The 20,172-nt window shown below is 35.9% G+C and overlaps 3 protein-coding genes across 3 annotated transcripts; all 3 read right to left on the bottom strand.

The window, feature by feature from the left end:
- Positions 1-1,123: 1,123 nt before the first annotated feature.
- Positions 1,124-2,049, bottom strand: LOC142525315 (PRA1 family protein B3-like). Its single transcript, XM_075629572.1, has one exon. The coding sequence runs from the start codon at positions 1,966-1,968 to the stop codon at positions 1,330-1,332; it is 639 nt and encodes a 212-aa protein (XP_075485687.1). The 5' UTR covers positions 1,969-2,049; the 3' UTR covers positions 1,124-1,329.
- Positions 2,050-2,969: 920 nt separating this feature from the next.
- On the bottom strand, positions 2,970-15,630 carry LOC142525031 (uncharacterized). Its single transcript, XM_075629199.1, has 9 exons — positions 15,418-15,630; positions 11,933-12,130; positions 11,711-11,805; positions 11,146-11,199; positions 10,125-10,379; positions 9,986-10,048; positions 4,333-4,401; positions 4,180-4,225; positions 2,970-3,302 (listed from the first exon to the last, which is right to left on the bottom strand). Exons 1-9 carry the CDS (start codon positions 15,452-15,454, stop codon positions 3,241-3,243), a joined length of 879 nt encoding a protein of 292 aa, XP_075485314.1. The 5' UTR covers positions 15,455-15,630; the 3' UTR covers positions 2,970-3,240.
- A 1,492-nt stretch (positions 15,631-17,122) lies between these two features.
- On the bottom strand, positions 17,123-19,221 carry LOC142525456 (uncharacterized). The gene is made up of 2 exons (XM_075629754.1): positions 18,314-19,221; positions 17,123-17,913 (listed from the first exon to the last, which is right to left on the bottom strand). The coding sequence occupies exons 1-2, from the start codon at positions 19,165-19,167 to the stop codon at positions 17,274-17,276; spliced, it is 1,494 nt and encodes a 497-aa protein (XP_075485869.1). The 5' UTR covers positions 19,168-19,221; the 3' UTR covers positions 17,123-17,273.
- Positions 19,222-20,172: the final 951 nt, after the last annotated feature.

The following is a 20,172-nucleotide window of genomic DNA, read 5'->3' on the forward strand; positions in this document are numbered from 1 at the left end:
AAATTTTTGTACCTCTTTGTTGGACTCTGACTCAATTTCATCCTTTTATCTAATTCACCACTCTTATCTTTCGAAACAAGTTCATTTTTCATCGAGTTTATTTGGGAGATGACAAACAAATCTACGATTCTTCAAGGGGGAGAATTTTAGATCGTTTAAAACCAAATTAAAAGTCTTATTTTATTAAATAATCTAATAAAATATTGAAACGAGAGAAATGGACGCTTTACTAAATATTATATGTGCTTAATTAATACATTGCAAAGAGCTTTCAAGGCACTTGGGCTTGATACTTCCACCATGGGACATTTTGAAGATGAATATCTTACTCTTTTTTCGAGTACAAAGCTACGAGTAACTCGGACGAGACCACTACTACTGAGTTACAATGCCCAGTCTCAGGAATATCTTACTCTCATCGAAGCCAGAGAACACAACATTTCAAAACAGGGTAAGTTCGCCGTCGAGTTTGACATACCTTATGCATTGCCCTGTAAATATCCGATGTTCAAAATTTATTCTTACACGTTAGATCCATAATCTTTTCTATAAACTCCGTGTGTGAAAATGAATATGGATAATTGGATGCATCATTGGATTATGTATTTGGTTGGGATTTTCAATGAAACAGAACATATCAAGACTCATTTTGTGACATCTGAATCAAACTAATCGCTTTCGATTTTCAAAGAAATGATGTTCAAAACTAAACAAAAATTACATGGAATTCCGTTTGCCAAGGCCAGATATGGTCACCAAGCATGAACCTTTAATACAGCATGACAAATTTTGAAACCCGTAAATAAGTATGAGCAACTTCCTGTATAGCCATCCATTTTCGAGTTCCGCTTGACATAAAGTTCTCATTTGGATTGTATATAATCGAAATGGTTCAAGAACGCATATAGTAACACATCAAATTCAAAAAAGCTCATGTTTTCGACTAATCGTAACGGTAAGGTATTTCAGAATTTGAAATCATCTGCCGACGAACTGTTGACATCAGATCAGGATAGCAAGAACTCGAGCATGGAAACTAAAATGCGCCAACATCATTCATTATACGGAATAAAAAACAGTGAAGTCAGATCATTATCGCACAGCTAATGACCTAGAGCTACCATAGACATAACATGGAAGATGGATTTGCGAAGCTTGAACAAATGATAATATTACATTCTAAGTACTGAATCTGTAGCATACAAGAAAAAACCCAATTGAATTTAACCGAAATCCCATATAACAATCTATTGAATAACTCAATCACGTTCGAAAAATCCTAACAAATGTGGGTACCTTGTGGGTACAATGCCATTCATCAGATCCAAGCTACACGTGCGCCGCAACAGTAGGCGCAGCGGCAGCCGCAGCGGAGGAAGCAGCGCCTCCTAGAAACGAAAGAAACCCAGAATTCATCGGCTCTTGCTCATCCAAAAACAGATCCTCTGGTAACCGGAAAGCGCCGTGCGTGCAAACCACGGCGAGACCAACGAGCAAGGCGGATATGAGCAGCGATCCGACGCTGGTGAGGAACACCACAACAATGGTAGCCACCACCAGAATGCCCATCGTCTCGCGGTCCGAGAACGTGCGCCCCGCGATCACCACCGGCTGATCCGACGGGCGGAAAGCGTACAAAAACAGCCAAGCGGCGAGGAGTGAGAGCAGAACGAGGAGGGAAAATGGGTGGGAAAGGAGAGAAAATGCTACTGATAGAGCGAGGAGCGAGATGTAGTTGATGCGGAAGTAGGAGAAGTTTTTTCGGATGCGGGATGCTGCATCTGTAAGAGAGTCCGGGCGGGCGAAGGAGGATCGATCTAGCAGTTCCGTCCAAGGGCGGCGCTGGGAGAATCCGCGGCGTATGTTGGAGGATAGACGGTGGATGAAAGCCCGGAAGGCGGGGGTGGCGATCGGCGGCTGAGATTCCGATTGGGGGTTGGAGATTGGCAGCGTCGGCGGAGAGGCCATTGGACGAAAGAGATGGAAAAAGATGTGGCCTCTTTGTTCGGAATGACTATTGGTTTTTTTTCTTTCCTAGCAACTTATTAGTTATTCACGATTTTTAAGGTAGTGATAAAATATAAAATAATGTTTAGATATTAAATAAAAATTTATTAAAATAATTATGTTAGTAATTTTTTTTAATAATAATTTTTAAAAGAAAAATCTTAATGTAAAAAAGTATCCTCCGTTCAAATTAAATTTTAAAATATAATTAAATTTTAAAATAGCTAACGTTGTTATTCTATAAATTGTTATCCTACTCCCAACTTTTTTTTAATCTAATGAACTATCTAGATTCTCTTCATATAAATATTAGTTACCATTAATTTTTATTTATAATAAATACTATAAATGATTATATTTTCGATATAATCATATTTTGTCATATATAATGAAAAATACCAAAAAATTTCGTCTAATTTTTTAATTTATATAATTAGAATCCGTCTCAAATTCTGTCGCATGACATGTAAATTTCTCGATACTCGGTTGAATCTAACTTAAGTTGAAGTTTGGTTTATTGAATTTTATATAATAATCATTAATTTTTATTCTATATTTGAGTAATTCATAAAAAATATTAATTTTTATTGTAAATAGAGGACAAATCCAGATAAAACTACGGTGAATTATAAAGAACTACAATAATTTTTGCATAAAGACGCATTTCCACCCAAGAACATGTATCTATTACAAAAGTTTAAATTTTGGGTTACAAATTAATCTAATTTTTTTAAAAAAAATATATATTAAAGCTAGATTTGGAAATAATATATATTTAGAGCCGGAATAAATTCGTAATATACGAGTGTGTTTAATATCAATTTCAATGAAATTACGAAACATACGATTTTGAATTGCTATATTTTCTGTGTAATACAGAAATTAAGTATATAGGGCTTAGGCGGACGGTAAGTTGGGCTGCAGATTTCACTCATCGAAAATTTTGTTCAAAACCATACAATGAAATGAAAATTATTATCATAAATAAGAGATTTTCTCATCTTTATTTCATGGATTGATTATTTATACAAAAAGAAAATTCTACAGAAACTCATTAAACAAGAATTCAAACGTCCACTGCAGCTCACTTCCACTCGAAATCAAATTATGGATCAGTTTACATCACCGGAAACAACAGGCGCCGAATACTTGTCGAAAATGAGACAACAGAAAATTTTGCAGGAATCATCATGATCCCGTGAAGACTAAATGAAAGCTATTTCATCGTGCGACTTACTTGATACCAGGAAATGATGGCAAGACAGCGATGAGGGGATCTCCATAACCTACAGCTTCTGCATATGCATAAACAGATTAAACGATAAGAAGAGTCGTCGATGAGCCGTCATACTGATTCTTGTTTTGGCTTATGTCTCCTTGTTACAAATGGTACAGGGATAAAAAATAAATAAAAAAATCAATGTATTAATCATGATCAGTTAAAAGATATTGTCAATCAAATGCAAACTCATTTCGAAAATATTTATACGTTCAAAATAAGATATTGTCAATGAAATACGTATTCATTGAAACAATATTTATACATTCAAAATATTCAACCATGCGTATGTGGCATGACACATGCGAAATCATCATAAAATTTGAAAATTTTATTTATAAGTTCTATATCTAGACATTCAACAATACAATTCGTACTATCCTACAGTAATTCGAGTAAAACTCTTTTCATTTTGTAAAGTTGGAAGGCTATACCATGTGAATGAATTAGGTTTGTAGGTAAATTATGTCTGAAAAGATGAGAGTAGAGCTTATCAGGATGAGCACACCAAACTTAAGTTGCAAATTGCACTATCTTCCCAACAAGAAAGCTGAACTTTTCCAGCTGATTAATTGGTAAGATAATGATATATATGCAAATAATTTTCCCCTAGTTCCACTTGAAAAGAAAATATCCCACCACATCAATTCACAAGTTCTTTTACTCCGCAAATTGCAATGATCATGCAAACCTCTATCCGAAAAATATGACATTTTTTCTGCAACCTCATTTGAAGCTGAGTGCTTCCATCTGAACCAGAATTTTAAGCAGGAAATCTTTGACTATCGGTTGAACTTACATCAGATTTATTAGCCAATCATGAGAAAATTAATGGATGAAATTTTCGTAGAACTTAAAAATCATGGGAAAGGAAACTGTGCAAGCCATCATACCTCCATCATTGAAGAGAACCTTCAAAACTTCCCCAGCAACATCCGTCTGCTCAAAGATTATTTCCAGGATGACCAAAAAACAAAGAGGAAAAATCGTTAGTATATCATCGTGAAAGTAGAGTTACATTTTGGAAAATAGAAAATAAGGCTCACTTTGACAGGAAGTTCCGTGCCGAACTGATCCAAAAACCCTATCACTTGTCCCTCCTTGATCACATCACCCTATATTCAAAATCCGATTAAAGTTCATATGATACATGCAAATGTCATTACAAGGATTACAATGGAGCACTTCACTATTGCAATGCCCTAGTAAGAGATTTCAAAAACTTGAGGCAAAGCCCTTATGTACATAGGAAGCAAGAAGAAACAATATTAAAAAGACAATGTAATCCCTCCAACTAAGGTTCACACTCAACAAGGCATAAACCAGTAGAGGTCCTGTAGCACAGGGTCACTAGAGACGACAAAATACAGAATTCCATCCACAAGGTAATGTACTATGCGATTCATAAAGATTAGAACTTTCTATAGTCAGAGTTTTAGATGAAAAGAAGAAATAAGGCTTGTGCAAATCATTTCTTGCTTAATTTCATTTACACTTGAGAATCGATTTATACAGAGGACTCAAGACATAAGACGTTGACACCTGGAATCTTATCAGAAATTCAGTTACAACCAACTCAACGATAACTTCATCTAGATACATCTAATGGGTAATGGACCTAGATTATATGGGCTTGTTATGGGCTCTGAGTTTCTTCAATATCATGGGCTTTAACTGGCCCCCTCAAGCTTTGTGGGGGATGAGGAGCCACACAAAGCTTGGACCGAAGACGATGAAACATCATTGCTGACAATGGTTTAGTAAGCATGTCTGCTATTTGATCAATTGAAGGAACATGACGGACTGAAAGGTGCTTGGCCAGAACTTTTTCTCGGACAAAATGCAGATCAAGTTCTAAGTGCTTGGTTCTGGCATGTAGGACAGGATTGGCAGTAAGGGCAATGGTGCTGAGATTATCACACCAAAGAATAGGTGGACTGGAGACAATAACATGTAACTCAGAAAGAAGAGACTGAAGCCATAGTAGTTCGGATGTGGCATTAGCAACGCTTCTATATTCGGCTTCAGTACTGGATCTGGACACAATAGACTGGTTCTTGGAGCTCCAAGAAATTGGTGAAGACCCAAAAAACCAACAAAAGCCAGAAGTGGACCGACGATCATCAGGGTCACTTCCCCAATCAGCATCACAGAAACCTTGTAAAGTAAAGGCTGAGCAAGGATTGATGCGAATACCATATCCAAGTGTACCAGTTAAGTAACGTAAAATACGTTTTACCGCTTTCCAGTGAGAGTGTGAGGGAGCTTGCATAAACTGACATACTTTGTTGACGCTAAAGGAAATGTCTGGTCGAGTGATAGTCAGATATTGAAGTGCACCCACAGTACTACGATAAAGTTTAACATCATCAAATGGATCACCATCTTTGGAAGATAATTTGAGACCCGAAGTCATTGGAGTTGGCAAAGCTTTAGCGTTACTCATCTTAGTACGAAGAAGCAAATCTTGCGCATACTTAGCCTGAGTAAGAGTTATGGAATTATCAAGTGATCTACAAACTTCAATGCCCAAGAAATAACTCACATCTCCCAAATCCTTAAGAGAAAACTGATTGTGTAGAGCTGTGATAAGAGATCGGACTTGAGTAGTATCACTCCCTGTAATTAGAATATCGTCAACATAAATCAACACATAAATCACAAAGCCACCATGAGTCTTAACAAATAATGAGGCATCAGCTTTTGATTCGACAAACCCCATAAGCTTAAGGGTGTGGCAGAGACGTTCAAACCAAGCTCTCGGGGCCTGCTTGAGCCCATAGATAGCTTTATTCAATCTGCACACTAGAGGGGACGTTTTATTTGGAACTTCGAAGCCCTGAGATTGACGCATATACACAAGCTCAGTAAGTTGACCGTGTAGAAAGGCATTATTGACATCAACCTGTTGAATTCTCCAGCCTTTGGAAACAACAACAGATAGAACAAGTCTAATGGTTGTGGGTTTCACAACTGGACTGAATGTTTCTTTGTAATCAAGCCCCGGGGTCTGAGAGTAGCCTTTTGCGACAAGACGGGCTTTGTATCGAGCAACAGAACCATCTGGATGAGTTTTGAGCTTAAAAACCCATTTACAACCAATGATAGGTAAAGAAGAGGGTGGCTCAACAAGAGTCCATGTATGATTCTGCATTAAAGCTTGATACTCGACTTCCATAGCTTTGCACCACTCACGATGTGAGCTGGCTTCTTGAAAAGATAAAGGTTCTCGGAAGCTTGAATGTATAGATAAGTGAACCTTTGGTTTAAAAATCCCATCCTTGGAACGAGTCACCATTGGGTGAAGATTCAATGGAATAGGCGCAGATGTCGTGGTTTGGGAGGAAGGAGAATTAGAAGGTGATGGTAGATCAATTTGTTGTTCAGTGGAGGAAGAGACAAGGGACGGAGTAGCAGATGGATGAACAGATTGTGTGCTGGAATATTGGGGTGAAGGTGCTGGAGATACTGAACTAAAGGAATATGAGGAAGCAGGAACTTTTGGTAAATAAAGAAATGCAGGGGAAGAAGTTTGAGGTATGGAAGTGGAACTAGAGCCATCAAGCTGCTTGCGGAAAGGGAAGCTGTGTTCATGAAATTTGACATGTCTGGAAATAAAGACACGGCCAGTGGCACTAAGACATTTATATCCTTTGTGTTTGTCACTATAGCCAAGAAATGTACACGGGGTGGAACGAAAGTCAAGTTTATGAGGATTATAGTCACGAAGGCATGGAAAACAAAGACATCCAAATATTCTAAGGTAAGAGTAATCTGGTGGTTTGTTGAACAGACGCTGAAGAGGAATAAGTCCCTGAAGAGCAACAGTAGGCAGCCGATTTATGAGATAAACAGCCGTTGAAAAGGCATCATCCCAAAACCTTAACGGCATAGATGCATAGGCCAAAAGAGACAAACCAGTGTCGACTATGTGACGGTGTTTTCGCTCAACGACACCATTTTGTTTTGAGGTATAAGGACAAGACACTCTATGTGTGATCCCATGTGTTTGAAGTAAGGTATTTAAGGATTGAAACTCCCCACCCCAGTCAGATTGAACAGCTTTGATTTTCTTGTTGAGTTGTAATTCAACATGATTTTTGAAGTGAGAAAACACTTGAGCAACTTCTGATTTAAATTTAAGAAAATATATCCATGTAAATCGACTGAAGGCATCAACAAAACTGACATAATACTTGAAACCATTGCGTGAAGGAGTGTGTGCAGGACCCCAAACATAAGAGAAAATAAGTTCAAGAGGTTCTGAAAATTGTGTTTGAGAATTGGGAAACGGTAGTTTATGACTTTTGCCAAGTTCACAAGCTTCACATGATTGTATAATAGCATTTCTTGGAATCAACAAATTACATTTGGATAAAATTTGCCTAACAATAGGAAGTGGTGGATGTCCTAGTCTATAGTGCCACTGGTCCAGAATACTTGGAGAAACTTTGATTGAATGTTGATTGAGAGTGGAACATGGGGCTGAAAAGGTGGAGTGTAGACATGTGGGCTTTGGGGAAGCGGCAGCAAGAGGTGTCCCAAAAGTAAACTTGTATAATCCTTCATGTAAAATTCCGCGGAGAAGAACAGCTTGCGTGGCTAGATCCTTCACAAGACAAAAGGAAGGATAAAACTCAAAAAAGACATTATTATCATGGGCAAACTTACTAACACTTAGAAGGTTTTTAGTTATGCGAGGAACTCGGAGTAAGTTATTTAATCGAAAAGGGCGAGAGGAAGGAGATTTAAACTTAGAGGCACCAATGTGAGATATGAACAGACCTGCGCCATTTCCAATATGAACCTTACCACCTCCAGTGTACTCGGTGCCAATTGTGAGATTGCCAAGGCTATTTGTAACATGGTGAGAAGCACCGGAATCTGGAAATCACCATTCATCCTCTGCAGATTCAGAAGTAGTAGTGGCTAGAGCTGCATATGGATAGACTGGCGAAGGAGGTCGTGGATGACCTTGCTGTCTTGGAGGAAAAGAGCCTTGTGACGGTGGTCGAAAGAAAGTTGCGGATTTAGGAACAAATTCAGCATCAAACCTGTAATAGCATATTTCTGCTACATGGCCTGGAATCCCACATATTTGACAAATTGATCGACCATTATTGTTCCAAGAACGGCGTCCGCCTCGAGTATTCCTTCCACGAACTCGACCACGAGAATAGGCTCCTCGAGGTGACGAGAAATATTCAGATTTTTTCTGAGGAGGGAGTGTGACTGTGTTCACTGAATGAGGTAGAGTGTCAGTGCTAGTGTTATGCGATTCCAAGCGTCCTTCATGGGCAAGAAGGAGAGCAGCAACTTCTGATAATGATAAAGTATCAACCCGAGATGTCACGTGAACGACGACAGAATCATATTCCACGCCTACGCCACTGAGAACGTACAGGAGTTGATCATCCTCATTGATGGAATGACCAGATGCGGCTAGAGTATCCATGAGGTGTTTCATTTTACTCAAATAATCTTTCATACTTAGATTTCCTTTCTTCAAAGTCTGCAACTGTAGCTTATATTGCATTACCTTCGCCTTCGATCTTGAAGCAAATAAGCTCGAGACCCGAAGCCAAAGTTGGGAAGATGTGGCACACCCAATCATCTGGCTTTGAAAAGCCTTTGTCATAGATGACAAGAGGAAGGAAAATAATAATTGATCTTGTCTAATCCAAGTGATAAATTTAGGATTGCTGGATGGGGTCATGGTATCTTCAGAAATCACATTGGGAGGGATAGGAGGGTCTGCAAGAATGAAATCCTCTAATCCCAAACCACGGATTCCAGCAATGATCTGGAGGTGCCATAAAAGAAAGTTGTCGTCACTCAGCTTCACCGAATTAATCTGGTTGGCTGGGTTAATGAACACGAAGCTTGGGACAGTCGCTGCAACCTCGGTTTGGATGAGAGACTCACTACTGGGGCTGGCGTTAGCCATGAGAGCGGCTCTGATACCAAGTCAGAGTTTTAGATGAAAAGAAGAAATAAGGCTTGTGCAAATCATTTCTTGCTTAATTTCATTTACACTTGAGAATCGATTTATACAGAGGACTCAAGACATAAGACGTTGACACCTGGAATCTTATCAGAAATTCAGTTACAACCAACTCAACGATAACTTCATCTAGATACATCTAATGGGTAATGGACCTAGATTATATGGGCTTGTTATGGGCTCTGAGTTTCTTCAATATCATGGGCTTTAACTTCTATCGCACTATATGGAACAAAGTTAATAACAGCAAGCTGTCAGTTAGGCTTTTTATTACTTCCAAGACCCTTGAACTTCATTTTTAGAACTTGGAATTTCTTGTTGAATATTAGAAGCTGCAAGATATCGTTTCATTCTCTACTCACAACTTAAGAAAAAAGTAAACCAAGCAATAATGCGAAAAGACACACCATCACTACTGCCGAGAGGTAAAAAGTTATATGTAATTGAATGTTTAACTGCAACCAAAATACTTCACATTTTGTTTCCGATTTGCAGAAATTGAGTGTTTGGGTGGGAAGAAGAAAAATAATGTGACTGCCATAACTAAAGTTGGTAGTTGCCAAACTGACAAAAATCCAAGATCATTAATACCTGCCTAATCAAAATGAATAATAACACTAGCAAAAGATAAAGTAAGGAAAAAAACTGCTTATTGAAACTCAAAGTAAAATGGAAAATCAGTTAGAAGGTAGTACCTCTTTACAAGCTGGTGGCTGCTTCTTTCCTTTCAAAGTCCTAGCCCTTCTGAATGAACCAACCTAATATTTAAAACAAGGTGAGAAAGCATGTGTTGTTGTGCATGGAACCACATGTAAGCGATTGTACTATACATACCGTGGGTGAGGATACTATAACATAGCCATCAGATTTAATAGCCTCTATTGCCGCCAATTTGGCTGCCTTCTCGACAGAGACATTCGTAAAGGGGCTCACTTTTTCAGCAGAAGATTTAGGTGGGGGTGGAGGAGCACTAGTTGGCACATCGACTGGTTTACTGGGGATAGGTGGCAAAGTTTCTTGGGTAAAAACAGGGGGAGGGGCTGTTGGCACACCAATGTTACGCTTCATGTGGATTTCAAAGGCCCCAAACTATCATATGGTAAAAAAAATCCATGAAAATATGAATTTCCAACACATGAAGTCGTACAATTGCGACCTGTACTGGCATTAGTGTATGACAATTTTATGTATATTAATCGAAGGCACACAACAACAATTTATAACCACAAACTCCTTAGTTTTTCTTTAATTGGCAATTTTTAATGTTTATTAATGAAGCTATTAATGGTTAAAAATAATATCAATAGTGTATAAATACATTAGAGACAGGCAAATACAACTACACTACAGTTGTTGATAGCTACGCACCAATGTTCAATTTCAGCAGTCACGACAAAAATGCAAGAATCAAATGCTGCTTGTGTTTACTGCAAAAAAAATCTCACCTGGCTGAGCATTCAGGAGAAGATATGTACTAATCGATACATACGTATATCTTGCATACACCGTTACTGTAGTCATTACTTAACCTACCAGATAAATTCTTAATATAACATTCTCGTTCTTCTACATAGATCGATGTCACGCGAGGAATAGTCTCACAAGTTTCTTAAACTTTTATCTTTACCCAATGCATAAAAAACCTGAAATTCGAAAATGCACTGTAACACAGATGAAATGAACTTTCTGGGGGTTCCATTGCCGATTTTACTACCTCGGTGACATGGTAATTTATTTCAAGTTCAGAAAAAAGAGATGTAGTGTTACGTAATTATGTGGTCTATAGATGGAACAGAGTTACATTGTAATCCTATTGCAAGTAAAACAGCAGAGTTTACACATTAACATAATTTACCTTAACTTTAAGCTCAGCAATCTGTGTTTCATCACACACTTCTTTGAGCAGGTCCTGATAAATGTTAGATCATATATGTGTCAAAAGAAGCAGGAAAAAAGAAGATAATTTCCTTAAAACTAGTATGCCAAACCCCAGAATCACCAGAATGTGCTTCCTCAAAGCGCAATGACAGGACGACCATAAATTATGAACAGAATATTTCCTCCATTCTCCATAGTTATGACCATTAAGAGTTGGATTCTGAAATGGTCTTTGCTTTCTAACAAAACTATCAACAGTAACTGTTCTGTAATCTTCAAAAATATGTTCAATTGAATCCCAAAGTGCTTTCGTGATTATCGCTCCAAATTTCAAATTTTGAAATGTAGAATCAAGTGTCTGTATCCAAAATAATATTTCCTGCTTCGACCTTGTCAAGTAACTTTTTTAAATTCAGTCTTTATCTTCATCCTAAACTCCAACGAAAGCTATAGTGAATTGAAAGAAACAGATAAGTTATGCCCAAAGCTTGTAAGATGGGGCATTTCCAGACAAGAAGATGAACATTAATGAAGCTTTTTACCTCAAAACCATTGGGAAAAGTAGCTCTGGAGTGTGATTTCTTCTCTAGCAAGCCAGGCTGTTGATTTTCTGGTACAACAGCTCCATTGGGTTCACCTGGCGACATGACATTTTTAAAGTGCTAAATTGCAGGATCCATATAGTGATAAGAACAAAATATATATCTATCTATATATACATATATAGTTTGTTCTTCATTATCACTATATAAACAGTTAGTCACCATTAGATTTGGCTGCCAGAGCAATTTCAGAGGTCTTCACACAAGACACGAGTATTGGTCTACGGCTGTTTGTGGATGAAAATATCTTCCCACCAGACACGGTCAATCTACTTAAGTTGGAGAAGACACCATTATTCACGGTAATGATACCAGGTCTTTCGAATGTGGCCTTTGAATGTGAACTCGGGCTGACAGAATCTGAAACACACACAAGCATTCAAAATGAAGCTTCAGATACTTTTGAGCTTTTCAAACATAAGGTGAGCTGAACCTTTAGACATGATTGGAACATATATCCTTTTACCTAGGACCAATATATAATGACCTGAGATATACCATCAGAAAAACAGTTGAATACAGAAAACACTTGGTTGATCCAGGCTGTCCTTTCACAAATTTATGTACCAGCATGCATGAAACATCTTTCCTATTTGTGCCTATGAGGATAAAAGTAACTGGACACTAGGAAATGAATTGTAGACTTCAAAAGGATAAATAGCTGCGTTAGTACTAATTTGCCCAAACCTCTGAAAACAACGAGAAATCAACATAAAACAACCATAATGAACTACAAGGCCCCCGCAAACATCCAAGAACATTCTACATGCTACTGATTCAAGTCGACCAAAGATTAAGGTTATGCTTATTTAAGTAAAAGTCAGGAAAAATTAAAAAAAAAGCCAAAAAATTAAGGCCGAAAAATAACCTTGAGACCAACAATAATAAATCAGCAGAATGCTCTTAGGTCAGGACATAACATCTAATTTCATTCTTAACATAATTTCCCTTTTCGACTTCCCTTTCCATTGAGAGAAACTCAAGTTTATGAACGTTAAGCTAATAAAGTAATGTTAAGATACAAGGAGAATTTAGGAAGCTGCATAGAAAATTTCTATAAATGAATCCACAAGTTTACAAAGATCACATCAAAATTAATTGAATATGAAGTTCAAATGAAGACGATAGCGGTTAGATTAGCATTAACTACAGGTGGCAGTTTACTTTGTTAAATATCGCGGACGCTCAACTAACACTGGCTTACTAAGATATTGAGAAAATTACAAGACAAACTCTTCCAAGCCTGTTTCTGTATTACTTGTACATTGCTAGCTAGTACTCGCATGGACAGAGTCACGGGCAAAGGCCCAAAGTGAACTTAGGTGCCTAAGTCTATGACAAGTGGATGGACCAAAGTACAACCATCAATTCTATGTTTCTGGGCTTGCATTTGCTATCATGCACGTTCTAAAATATAAGTGAGTAAAATAATTCCAGAACTTAACAATCCAAATGGTTCTCAAGGTTCAAGACGCATATAAATTTACGAACCAAAAGCTAGACATAAGTAATCTATGTAGCTCATATGTCTACAAAACATTTGCTGATTTTTTCACTCAGTTCTTCGAAACGATACACAACAGCAAGCACTCACCCGCAGGGGCGGAGCCACCCTTGGGCTAGGGTGGGCTCCAGCCCCACCTAAATCTTACAAAATATTTTTTTTTCTGTATTTTTTTTTTGCCTTATTTTTGTGTTTTGTTAACTTTACTTTAATGATGCAAATTTGAAGAATTTGTTAACTATGAGTAATTTTTTAAAATGATCTTCTGTAAATACCTATAATCAAATTTGACATTCGCTCGCATTTTGCTCAAAAGGTTGGAGAACTTAATGGAAGTTGATTTTTAAAATTAGCTTTAAGTTCCAAACATATTTTTAGACTATATTTACAATAACACACAAATATATTAAATTTAGCTAATATGATAATACAATTATACAGTTACTACATATTTTATTATATCTTTATTTAATTTTTATTAATACTAAAAATTTTATAGAATTTTAATTTTTTTTAGTATGAACTAGTGTATATTTATAAGAATTGATTTTGAGAAAAATAAAGTAATGATTTTGAGAAATTGCGCAAAATTTTCATGTGAATCATAGTATGTGATATTATATGATTTATCAATGATTTGAATTTCGTACATAATGACTTAAATGATGTATCAAGCTTTTTGTTTTCTATTAATGTCCATATTATTCTTTGATGTTTGTCAATATCATTTTTTGTTTTACCGTTGGTTTTAAAAAATGATGTGAACTGATCTTGGCTTTTGACCGCAATGATTCTTAAGAGTAAAAAATTTGAAAAATCTTTTTGGAATTAAGATAAAGCCATACATCAATTCAGTCTATGAGTGAACCAAATATCGATTTCAACTCAAATAACTTATCGAGCTGAATTAATTTAAAAAATCAATTTGTTTAACTGGAATTTTGGTTTTAGTTTTTAAAATCTGGTATAGGCTGTTCTTGCCAAAAAAATGATTCAATCACAGTTGAGCACCACTATCGATTTAATGTATTTACAGCTACAATAGATTTTCAAGTTGAAGAGCTAAATAATAGATTTAAGGATGAGACATTTGAATTTCTTAAACTTAGTTGTGCTTTGAAACCTAAAGAAAACTTTAAGCTTCTTAATGTTGATCATATCTATCGACTTGTTGAGAAATTCTATTATCTTGATTTCGATTAACAAGATTTGCATCACTTGAGAATGTAATTGGATCACTATAAACTTGATGTTCCTGGCCATGAAAGATTTCAGAATTTGTCAACTATTTCTGAACTATGTTGAAGATTAATTGTCAAGAATCTCCGATTTGATTGACAGGTGATTTATACATTTTTATCTACGTCGTTTACTTATTTATCAAATCTGATATATTTATTTAATTGAAAGCTTGATTCGTCTTGTTTTAACTCGTCCCGTTCTACAATAACACCAGAACGAGAATTTTCATCAATGAAACTTGTAAAAACAACTCTTCGTAACAAGATGGAAGCATAGTTTTTCGGAGATTCTGTGATAATTTACATCGAACAAGATTTGATTGAAAAATTGATAACGATTTAATAATTAATGAGTTTTATTCTAAGAAGAAGCGAAGAGCACAATTTATTCTAAGAAGAATCGAAGAGCACAACTTCAATAGTGTTTTAGCTCCATGTTTTTGAAAGTATTAAATACTCTTGTTCTATGGTTTCATGAAGTCAATGTTTACATATTTTTTATTTTAAATTTTTTAGTTAATTACTTATTTTATTAAATATAGTATGAGACGGAGCCAGCCCCACGTAATTTTGAATCCTGGCTCCGCCCCTGCTCACCCGAGCTCGCAAATCCAAAATTTAGCATAAATAACTCCTAATATTCCAATCATAATGTAATTTCCTTGATTTGCATCCAGCGTAGCTCAACACAAATCACAGCATTCCCCAACACTTAGTTTACAGATAAATAACAATAAGCATAAAATCACATTGTATATCTTAAAGAAAACAAAGCCACGACCAACGACGGAGAGGAAATAACAAATCTTTAACACAAATCATAAAATGCAAGCTGAGTTTCAGCTCATACACAAAACGCCATGTTTCAGTAATCTACAAGAGAGAGAACAATTGGGACTTACAATAGAAAGAGCGGTGATTAACGGCGGCGGAATCCATGGAGATCGAACCCAGATGAAATCAAAGAGATCGAACGAAATACAGAGAGGAAATCTCTCGTCTTATAGCTGCGATAAATGAGTTGGTTATGGGCTTCGTCTCTGCTTCGAAATGTTCGCCACTCTCATCAGTTTCTTCACCCGATCCCCTACGGTTCTACAATTTACAGTGTGCTATTTTTAGCCCATTTCAACACGCTTTTCTACTCATCTTCGTGTATAATCATCAATGCGACTTTTTTGCAATATTATCCTTTGGTTCTTGATGCAAAGAAATTCTTAGATAAAAAATTAAATTCCAGTGGAAATTTAGACCTAAAATTTAATTTATTATTTACTCAAATATACTATTTTTTTTCACCTTCATTATAAAAAAAATTGGACGCTTTTATGGACAGAAATTCATATACAATTTTTTTTTTAAGTTGAGTAATTGAGTTTAACATGTTTTTCCTAAAATATCATTGATCAAAAAATATTTAAAACAATATTGTAGGGAAAAAAGATCAAATTAAGGGGTTGACATTTCTTTTTTTAAAAAATAAAAATATATATCTAACAATAGTTTATTATAAATTTGGAATAAATTAGTTCCTCAGAGTAAAATATAACTATTACTTTATAACATTAGCATACTGTGGCATGCAGTGCTTCAGAAGCTAATAATACACGGCCAGTTGTTGTATTAGTCGATGAAAAATTATAATTTTAGTCATTTAAGTTGGTCTATTTTGGATTTTAATCATCTAATTTATCAATATTTGATTTTTGTTTGATAACTTAGATTTTTTGTGGTCATTTTTCGTCCGAAACTACTAAATCTATCGAATATTGTTTTTTAGTATCGACACTCTCATACATTACTCATATAAATATAACGTATATTATACATATTAAATCTATCTAATAAAAAACAAAAGAAAACGACGAACTTTTTTTCTCTCATATTGAAATACTTGAGTGTCATTTTGCTTCATATTTTCTCTTTTTTTTTTTAGATTTTATTTAAATGCGTGTAATATATGTTTATTGGCGGTAGGAAAAAACATCAATGTAAAAAAAAAATTTAGTTGGGGTCAGTAAGTTTTGGCCAAAAAAATGATTAAAATCCAAAAAAATCAATTTACTAAACCAAAATTGTGTTATTCTCTATACGCAAATTAGGTCAACATTCTATCGGTTATAAACTAGTGTTCAAATTTTGATCAATTTTTTTGAAAAAAAATGGGGTTGCACTCGTTAGGGTGGTAAAAAATATCGAATTTTCGGTATACCGAGATTACCGTAACGAAAAAATGCCGAATTTACCGAATTTTCGATATACCGAAGATTTCAGTATGGTACGGTAACAATACCGAATTTTTCGGTACACTAACGGTATGCATTTGAAAATTTCGGCATATACCGGAATACCGAAAAAATATATAAAAATTTTAAAATATATAATATTTTAAAAACCGAAATTTCGGTACGGTATCGGTATGAATTTTATATACCGTAATTTTTGGTATAACATACGGTATAGGATTTTTGACACGGTGCGGTATACCACCCCTAGTACTCATCTAACCTATATTTTAATGTATTTAACACTTATCTCCTTTGACATGTTATAACTATTGCATTTGATAAGAAAAATAAATGCTGAATGCATAAAATGCATGTGAGGTGATTGCAAAAGACACTTGAAGAAATCTGTACAGACTAATTTAGAGAATAATTTTATTTTATTTTCTGTATTTATAAAATTACAATGAATAGAATACATCATCAAGAAGAACAAGATGAAATATGGAGAAAAAAGTGGATTGCATCAACTTCTAAAGTAGAGTGAGTTCAAGAATTTCCCTAAACTCCAACCTCCTAGTCTCCGAGTAGAAACTCCTATGCTTGTTTGGCCAATATGTCAACCAAATCCAACCCTTAATCTCCCACTCCATACTCCTTCCCATGCACCCCTTGTCCACCTTCCAACTCACACTCTCCCCATACTCATCCCCAGCGAACACCACCCCTCCCTCCCTTGTGAACGGCCGGTAGACGCTCGAATACCGGTTCTTGAACCACGCCTTCGGCTGGATCATCGCGTACTTCGATGGCTTCGACGAGAAAACCTCTCTCCCGTCCGCACTGTCGTGCAGGAACCAGTTCAGCTTCCCACTGTTCCCCCACACGGATTGCTCGAACTTCCACGGCTTTAAGGTGAGCGTGGTGGTCTCCGCGGAGGAGAAGTTGAGGCCGATGTTCGTGTTGAGGGGCTCGAACGAGGCTTCGATGGCTTTCTCCAAGCCGATTTCGCGCTGCGGGTTGTCCGAGGATTTGCTGACGGAGATGCTGATCACGTTGGATTGGGTGGTTGGTGTGATTTGCAAAGCGATTCGGGAGGGGAAGTGCTTCTCCGACGTCCCGGCGCCGCGTTCCGCCATTAGAGTGTCTGTTAATAGCTTTATGACATCGCACCTGATGATCAGAGGAAAAATGAAAAGAGAAAACAAGTTGAAACAAACTCGTTTGCTGCTGTTTTGACAATTTTTTGAAAACATAAGTTGAAACAAAAGCATGCAAAGTAATTATTTTAATTAATATTTTGAAGTTTTTTAAAATAAATTTAAAGACAGCTTTAGGAAGAGTGTTTTGTTAAATTAATTTTTGGAAAATGATCTTAACTTTCATAATTACGTACCAATGAGAGAAACCATTTTCACACTATTTTTTATTTTACTTTTTCAATATGCAATTTCATTTAATTTAATTTTTTATTCCATCGTTATCAGAAAACAACATATCTTTTTATTTAATTGCCCAACATATATTTTCTTTATATATTACGTGATATATTTGGTGAAAAAAAAAAATTTACCTTATGTTATCCGTATTCACCATGACTTCGATCCACTTCTCTTGAATCCGAACCTTGTAATTCAACTGAATCACGCCCTCAAGTTGATGATAATTTAAAGAGAACAACAAACGCTCATCGGGCGAGGGATCACTACGTTTTTCGACATCCATGGCGATTACCGGACAATACAACTGAACTTTCCAAAGCCCTAGCATCGAAACCGAGTAAGAAAACAAAGGTGAAGGAGTCTTGAATCCAACATGTGCGGCCCGAAGCTCAGCTATCCAGTTCGTAATAGCAAGATTCATCGAACGCATCCATAGCTCCTCGGCGTTCGAACCCAACATCCTCATCAAAGCCCTAGACACCCCTCTGGATTTGGGACATGCTAGTTGATCCTTGAGGCTCTCGAGGCATGCTGAACGTAAGTCGTTGGGGGCTTCGTAGATGCATACGATGAAAGTTAGTGTAAGAAATGTGAAGTTGAAGACGTCTTTGAGGTGGTCGTTGTTTTGTGTTTTGGGGAGTTTAAGGAAAGATGGGCATTTGTTAGGGGAATATTTGAGGATGGATTCAATGAAGTTGGTTAAAAGAGTGTAAATTGTGTCATCATCTTGTGTTATTCTCAAAATCTTGAAATCGGATTTTAGGGTTATGTTCTTTGAGGTCCAAAGCAAGATTGGAAAATTGTAATCCGCAAATATGGAGAGGGATAGTGAGGAATTTTTGAAGTTGTTGAGTGATAATTTGAGAGAAGGTTGTATTGAATTTGAAGGACAAAGATGTAAGGAAATGGATTGGGATTGCCATTGAAGGATTGGGGGAAGGCTTTCAATCCAAGAAAATATGTCCGGGAAGCAAGAAAAGGCCATGGAAATTTTCTATTCAAAGGGGAAATTTTCTTTTTTTTTTTAGTTGGATTTCAAGAATGCGAAATGGTTTATTTAAAGAGATTGGGATGGATTAGATAAAATATTGGAACTTAGAAGTAATATTCTTAATGAAAAGAAAGTCAAAAGGGTAAAGCATAAAACTATTGAAATTGTGCAAGAAATGTTCTTCTGGGTTAGGAGGAATAAAGGTTCGGAATACATTGAATCGACCCTCCACGAAATTTATTTAATGGAAAATTCCTATACAATAATTAATCATTGGCTCATCTATTTTGATAATGTGAAATAGTGGTGATATTATACTTTTAACTATAAAATAAACAAGCAAGATGAACCTATTAAGATTGGCACAAATAAAATTAAAAAAGGAAAGAACCACATGGATTTTGGATTACGATCGAGCTTTATGATTTTCCATCAAGAGTGCTGATTTGACACTGCACACATTAGCACAACACCGATGTCGCATAAAAAAACTAAAACAAAAATAATGAATTAAAATTGAAATTTGACAATATAAATAACTAAAATATCAAATTGGTAAATTTATAGGACCAAAGATACAATTATTAATTGTTTTACAGTAAATATTTCCATAGTGTTTACTCATTGTACTTACATTTCAACTTAATTTCTGAACAATCAATAATTATATAGGTTTGATAATTGTGTCTTAAATTCAAATTAATTATCTGTACACGTACTTAATGTTCTTAATTAGCTATTATGTGTATTAAGTAATATGCTGCTTACTGGCTAATAATTAACATAAATGTATGCACGGATATCATTTACGAAAGAAAACGAAAATTCAGCACAACATGTATTTCCTACAAATGGAAAATTAATTAGAAATAGTTTTCTTTATAAATTGAGTTGGTCAATGGTCACCAAAGAATGAGACGTATTCTATTCCTTTTGCCTGTTAAACACAATTAATTATGGATATGTAATATCGAAAATACAGAATAGATAGGTAGATAG

The sequence above is a fragment of the Primulina tabacum genome, chromosome 14 (assembly GCF_025594145.1).
Source record: "Primulina tabacum isolate GXHZ01 chromosome 14, ASM2559414v2, whole genome shotgun sequence".
Lineage (NCBI taxonomy): Eukaryota > Viridiplantae > Streptophyta > Magnoliopsida > Lamiales > Gesneriaceae > Primulina > Primulina tabacum.